General features: G+C 34.3%; 1 protein-coding gene and 1 pseudogene across 1 annotated transcript; one reads left to right on the forward strand and one right to left on the reverse strand.

The window, feature by feature from the left end:
• The first annotated feature begins 1,371 nt into the window (after positions 1-1,371).
• On the forward strand, positions 1,372-3,680 carry LOC105138934 (ras-related protein RABB1b). Its single transcript, XM_011045179.1, has 6 exons — positions 1,372-1,527; positions 1,611-1,750; positions 2,112-2,194; positions 2,832-3,036; positions 3,147-3,215; positions 3,331-3,680. Exons 1-6 carry the CDS (start codon positions 1,482-1,484, stop codon positions 3,421-3,423), a joined length of 636 nt encoding a protein of 211 aa, XP_011043481.1. The 5' UTR covers positions 1,372-1,481; the 3' UTR covers positions 3,424-3,680.
• A 1,185-nt stretch (positions 3,681-4,865) lies between these two features.
• Positions 4,866-7,521, reverse strand: part of LOC105138926 (rRNA-processing protein UTP23 homolog) — a 7,830-nt pseudogene continuing 5,174 nt past the window's right edge.

Raw genomic sequence — 7,521 nt, forward strand, 5'->3', positions numbered from 1 at the left:
ATGATCATTGTGTGTTTAGCATAGTAATAATTTTTACCAATATAATTTTTAAAAAGATGGATTCAAGAAAAAATAGTATTTATTTTTGCCAAATTTAGTTTAATTATAGATGTAAAATTATTATGATATAATAGAGGCAAGTTAAATCAACTAGGGTATGGTCGTTCATCCTTTACTTAACCTCGCAGAAAGAAAATTACAAACTTAGACTTATTTTTTTTTTAGGGAAGAAAAAAAAAACTATGGACACTCTACATGTTACTGAGCATCAAAACTGTCAGGCCACGATGACATCCCTACATGGGCCAGTGCCACATGATAATCCATGTAACCTAGCAGGTCCAGTTCCTGGTCCAGATCTTGGGCGCAGACTCAGCTCGTTCGCGCGAGAAACTAGCAACCAACTGGGATCATCTTCCGATCCGGAGGCGCGCCTCTGCCGTTCATAGAAAAGAAGGGAAAAGAGTTAAATTGCTACCAAATAATATTTATTTATTTATTTTTAAATTTAAATTAATTATTTTTTAATATTTTTAAATCATTTTAATATATTGATATAAAAAATAATTTTTTAAAAATAAAAAATAATTTTAAAGCATTTTTTAAAAATAAAAAAATAATTTTAAAGCATTTCTAAATTTAAAATACTTTAAAAAATAACTATAATTATATTTTAAAATACACATAAAACATTTAAAAAACAATTTAAAAATAAACTTGTGGATTTCGGTTCATATTTACCATCTATTTCGCTTATAAAAAATTATATATTTTTTATTTTTTATTTTTTTAATTTTTGTCTACCTTACCAAGTTCTACTTAATTCAAATAAATTACTAATCAATTTGGATTTTTAAAATAGTCAAATCAGATTAATTTTTTTATTTATTTTTTTTAGTTTAAGTAAATTTAAAATTTAAATTGATTGGGTTGACGAGGACTATAGTTAACACAGGAAGGAGGAAGAAAGAAGAGAATTGTAAGTTATGCTCAGTTTTTTTTTTAATATTTTTTTTGTCTTTCTTGTATTTATTTTTTTCCCATTTATTATGAGTTTATTGAATTATTTTTATTCATTTTGTTTCATAAATTAGTATTGGTGTATTAAAATATCACTTGATCCAAAAACAAACATTGTGCAATTAAATTTAGTTTAAAATTTTATCTTTCTTAAGGACTTTAATTGATATTTAGTAATTTGTATTACTATATTTTTTTTAGAATGATTATTATATAATTATTCAACGATAACTACAAATAAAAAGATGAGAGATTAATTAAGGATCAAGAAAAGGGTGGCGACGACAGGCAAACAAAAGCAAAAACACACGTGTCGGTGATTTATACATAATAAAGCGACACGCTCTCTTTTGTTTTCTTACCCATTATTATTACTTACTTAATCAATTTAGGTTACTTGAGACTCTGTGTTTCAATTCTCAAATAAAACTCTTTTTTCCAGACAGAAGATAGAGACGACAATGTCTTACGATTACCTCTTCAAGTACATAATCATCGGTGATACAGGTTGGTCCCTCTTCCTCCTCTACCTGCTTTTTCTTTGTTTTTTCTTTCTTTCTTTTTAATTTTAATTGGGTTTTGAACTGTAGGCGTAGGGAAGTCATGCCTGCTCTTGCAATTCACTGACAAAAGATTCCAGCCTGTTCATGATCTCACCATCGGTGTTGAATTCGGAGCTCGCATGGTCACCATCGATGCCCGCCCTATTAAGCTTCAAATTTGGGACACCGTACCTTTTTTTTCCTTTTATTTACTTGATAAATTTGTTTAGATAACAAGAGTTTCAAGTTCGCTTGATTATGGCGGCCTCTTGTTGATTTTCCTGAATTAGTTATTTATTTGCTGATTAACTAATTTTTTTTTAACAAAATAATATTAATTCTGCTTAAAAATATTGATGGGTTTTTATTACTTTTGGATATATTTTTGGCTTTTGCAGTTTATTTATTATTATCTGATATTTTGCTCATACTTGGTTGCTGAGATTGTTCCTTCTGCTACTTGCGCACTCCTACATTTGATACACTTCATAAAATAAAAATCAATTGTCTATGTTCCTGAGCAAGGACCTTGTTTGGTTCATGTTTTAGGCTGGGCAAGAGTCCTTCAGATCGATCACTAGATCTTACTACAGAGGAGCAGCCGGAGCACTTCTGGTTTATGACATTACCAGGTCAGTGTGTGCATATAACGGCAGCAATTTTGTCTCTTACCAACCTGTATTTGTGTGTGCATGGTTCATTTTGGTGACTTTCTTTTCTACTAGAACAAAGAACTGGGATTTGAGATCCATAAGTTTATGATTTTTGTGGGTGATCACTTTCTTCTTTGAGCATAGCGTTTTGTGTGTGTTTGTGGTAAAATTATCTTGTATAGTATTGAAACTTGTTTTCAGTTAGGGTAGACTGAAGCTATAGGGATGATAATCAAAGAGTATTTGATTATGCTTGGTAAAGTATGTGCTCGAAGAGGTCAAGCTGTACCATGTTGTTTACTATTCTTGTGGAGTTTTTACTGTTTTGAGTTAAGCATCTACCCTAGTGTATCATCCTACACGTTTCTGTAGTCCAAAGAATCAATTTCTTGTTATTCTAACATTAGGGTCTGGGATGCTTGATTAGTTGCCCTCCAAATTTGTCCCTTTTTTTGCTAAACTGAATGTATTTATTCTAGCAGTTAGAGGGATACTCTGTATATTTTAACTTTTGAGACTGCCTCTTCGCTCCTATATTTTATATTTCACTCTTCAAATCTATTTTCTAGTATAGCATTTATAACTTTAGCTCAACTGAATATTGGAACTTTTGCAGGAGAGAGACGTTTAATCACCTAGCAAGCTGGCTGGAGGATGCTCGGCAGCATGCCAATCCCAACATGTCAATTATGCTTATTGGGAACAAGTGTGATCTTGCTCATCGTAGGGCTGTTACCAAAGAGGAAGGGGAACAGTTTGCAAGAGAAAACGGACTTCTGTTCTTGGAGGCATCTGCAAGAACAGCTCAAAATGTTGAGGAGGTTATTTATCCTAATCCAGGCTTCAGTTTTGTTAGATCTTTAGTTCCTTGCATCCCCCGCCTCCAACTTAAAAGCATACCAACTAATATTATTATAATAATTTATCTCAGGCCTTCATAGGGACTGCTGGAAAAATCCTTCAGAATATCCAGGAAGGCGTGTTTGATGTATCCAATGAGGTAATCATTTAATAGGCTGTGTTTGGAATAGGTGATCCGTTCTGGAATCATCCATTTATTGTTCCAGTACAAGTTGATGTTTGTTTTGTTGATACCTTTGTTGTTACAAATGCAGTCTTCAGGGATCAAGGTTGGATATGGGCGCCCCCAAGGTGCATCAGGTGCAAGGGATGGAACTGTTGCTCAAAGAGTGGGGTGCTGCAGCTAATTGAAAAACAAATAGAACCTGTTTATTTGTTCTTGTTGTGCAATGTCCGGATCCTTCTGATGAATATATGTTTAAAACTTTCATTTGACTGCAGACGACCATTTAATGTATAGATCCAACATCAGTTACCTGAAGTTAGTTGATTTTAATGATAGGGATTGAAGTTCGTTAGCTGTAAAGTGCTTGATCAACACTGAAGTGTGAATTTGCAAGTCGTTAATTTGGTATTTAGGACGTGTTCATTATTGTTTCCATAATGCATGACTCCACTTTAGCTGGAGGCCAGCCCCATGTATGATGCTCGTTTTATCTTATGGATGCGGAAGGAGGGGCGGTTCTTATCTGTTAGTCTGCCACAAAAGGATGTGCCTGGGATCAATTCACTCTCTTTGGTTTTTGGTACAATCCACTAAATTTTCCAGTTATTCATTTAAAGCTTTCCACCGGTGATACCGTGCTCCCTCAGAAAAAAAAAAAAAAACCAGCACAAACCCGCTCGATTTGCTCGGTGTGGCAGCGCGATACATGCATGACAGCCCGCATGTTTCTTCATAGCCTTTCTGAAAAGTAATTTTTTACTTATTGGAGATTCATGACTCCACCTTGTACAGTATTGAAAGTTCATCTGGAATCATCTAGTAATGTGCATTATGAAAACAACTGCTCCATTTTTTTAATGACAAGTGGTTGACGAGGCACATGCAGGTAACCAACACATGTCAACAGACTTGCGGCCGTTATAAGAGCTCTTAGTTAAGGTCTGAATAGTGTCAGATATGTTAGTTCCATTTTAGACACAGCCTCGATGTGTTCCATCACCAGAGGGTCTGCAACTATCCCGACAGCGTCTCCAAATACTGTCCAGCCACATCTGGTCTCATTGTCCGAGCTTCAAGGAAATGAGATCCTTATTTATTTATTTAAACCTAGCCCCAGCGAAGTGCTGCGAAGATATGAGCCACGGCAAACGTTCATGAGCTACCTTTTATCATCTCTTGGAAAATCGGCCAATTACGGAAGTGAATCGTTGCTTCAACTGCTATTGATCTCCTAAAAAAATAGTTCGGGAATGTAAAGGGTAAATTTCTCTTAATACCAAAGCATCTGGCATGCCTCGGTGCATTTGAGGTCAAAGGTATTTGAATCCAATTATGGGTACAAACATAGACCGGAGGGACTCTTCTCCTTTAGATTCACAAAGATGCTATGAGACATGGGGCTTCCTCCATTCGGTCAGCATACGCTAGAGAGAGATCCTTGACCTAAAATAGATTCTGCACCAAGCAACTATTGCAATTGAACGTGTAGATGATTGCAGCCTGGTTCGGGGGAATCATCTACTCACTGAACGGCACGCTGCCTTATTACCAATATCTTGCATCCTAATTTGCAAAAGCCTGGGTGCCCTGTAAAGACTGAAAGAGCACAACACCAGCAGGCACTCCATGAGCAAAATAATGATCTTAAAACGGATAGATGGTTGTAAAATACACAGGTTGCCCATGTGGTCTTACAAGACTATTGTTGACGAGTTACTTTATTTTGACCAAATCATCAAATGTTAAAAACAGTATCAAAATTGTGAGCTGCGCAATCATCAAAATGCATCGCATGCATATGGGAGAGCAAAGCAATAAATGCTATCACATAAGCTCCTCATCTTGAACATAAAGTGACATGCTCGCAACCCATCACTATGAACCACCAAATAGCTGCTTATAGCAGCAAAACTTATATCCAAGGAATAGATAAGGTGATGAAAGTTGTTACCCACAAATAATTACTCACTCCTGCCAGGACATCTTTAGAGAGTTGAGGTTTGCTCTCTCTTTCAGCAATTGTGTGTTTTTTTTTTTTTGTGGGTGTGTGTGGGTGGGAATTGTCGGAAAACCGTTGGTTTCTGTGGGGCAACAGAAAGTTCACCTCCAGATTGGCCTTTTGCTTCTATAAATAGAAAAGGAAACCGATCATGTGAAGGAGGTTGCAGAATAAATGATGCCATGCCATAAAAAAAGAGAGAAAGTCCCAAGATGCACATGGTGGTGAATCCATCAATTTACATTACAAGAAAGACCTGCTAAACAAAACAGAATGGCATGAAATTCACGGGACCTGCTAATTAGTTAAAGGTATCAAAGCATCAGCATGTACAAAAAAAAATTCCAAAAAAAACAAAACCATTCAAAACTAAGAGAATTTTTTATATATATATTTGAAACAAGGAGTGTTATATATCCAAGTCGATCAAAATAGGAAATAACTATTATCTGGCAAAATTAGAGAAAATATGTTTCATGTTCACACAGACACGCACACACGCGCGCGCACACACACACACATGTGCTACATCTTTATGAGTTGCAAATTGCAAGCATGCTGCCCTCAAACCCAATCAAGTACATGCCTCTAAGGCACCTACATTTTCAAGTTCCCTCAAAATCTTATGGTTCCTGGCTTACCCGTAAGAGCTTGCCATGTCCAATTAAATGAAAAGATAACTGGTTTTGACATTTACTGACATAAGGAACTATGACAAAGTATCTTTGTTATGTATTCATTGAGGATTTAATAATAATTATCACATAAGCAGCATATTAAGGATTACCATAACAGAGAAGGAACTATGACAAAGTATCTTTGTTATGTATTCATTGAGGATTTAATAATAATTATCACATAAGCAGCATATTAAGGATTACAATAACAGAGAGTATCTGATAAGTGTTCATTGAGGAATTCATAATAGATGATCATGTAAGCAGCATATTTTAATGCATGTTCAACACCTATGGATGTGAAATACAGATTTGAAAACATCACGTAAATAAAACACAAACATATATACTATCACCACCCTCTGACAACAGTACCCACTCGATCCTCCTATTCCTATTCCTCTTGTTTCTTCCATCTAATTGAAGAGAATTATCTTTTTTAAATCAAATTTGAATGACATAATTAATTTCAACCATATAGAAGGAGTTGACACATGGCATCGTGTCTCAGCTGTGTCCATACCATACCTCATCATGAAAGTGTCATGCTACTGAGGCAAGGAGGCCAACTCTTACAAAACAAAAGGACCCTGTTTGATCAGACATCAAAATGACTTACTTGCCTCTCTAAATGAACAAAAAAAAATCATTTAATTGCGAGTGTCAATTACCTACAAACAAGTTTCAGGTTCACAATGAAAATATCTGGCTTCAACTGATTCTAAGCTAGCCATACTGCCCAACTATTGTGCCAATCATACTTAAACTGTCCTATAAGGAACTTGAGTGTTGTAGTCCTGACACGGAGAACGAAAAGCCAAGTTTAATTCATTAAACAGGTGCACCAAATTGATGACTTTAACAATGCCAAAATATCTTAAAACAGCACCATAGATGGTAATTCCAGGAAAAAAAGTCCGTAAAAGAGAGAAGTTATAGATGCTGTTTACCTTCTTCATTTGTTCTTCAATAGAGCTTAAAGCCCAAGACTGGTCAACATTTTTGAGATAGAAATTCCCCTCCCTCTTTGCAGCAGAAATTCCTAACGCTAATTTTTGTTCTCGAATAGCTTTCTTGTAAGCTGCATTTAAGGCACTATAATTCAGACACTTAATAAACTGTAAAACATGATAAGATAGAGCACAACATAAATGATTGATATACCAATTTCATCCATAAGATTATCCCATCTGATTTTATTTAAATACTTGAGCCCATTTGTTTGCTGTAATTCTTTTTAAAAAGTGAATTCTAGGAAAGTAAATTATTTTTCAATGTTTGGTAATGTAATGAAAAATAAGTTAGAAAATACTTCCCAGTGTTTAGTTATATCATAGAAAAAGAGCTGAAAATAACTTATCAATGTTTTATTTTTTTCAAGTTTATTAAAATAATGAGGAAAAAATCTTACAAATTAAAAAGTTGAATGAGAATGAAATTGAAAAAAAAATATAATTTCATAAATTATCTCAAATAAAATAAATAATAATCAAAATAATAGAGATCAAATCTAAAAAATAAAAAAATAAAAAGATGAAGAATTTAAAATAATAATAATTACCATTTCATAAATTATTTCAAATAAAATAAGTAACAATTAAAA

Source organism: Populus euphratica, unplaced genomic scaffold, assembly GCF_000495115.2.
Source record: "Populus euphratica unplaced genomic scaffold, PopEup_1.0 scaffold3.1, whole genome shotgun sequence".
NCBI classification, from domain to species: Eukaryota; Viridiplantae; Streptophyta; class Magnoliopsida; order Malpighiales; family Salicaceae; genus Populus; species Populus euphratica.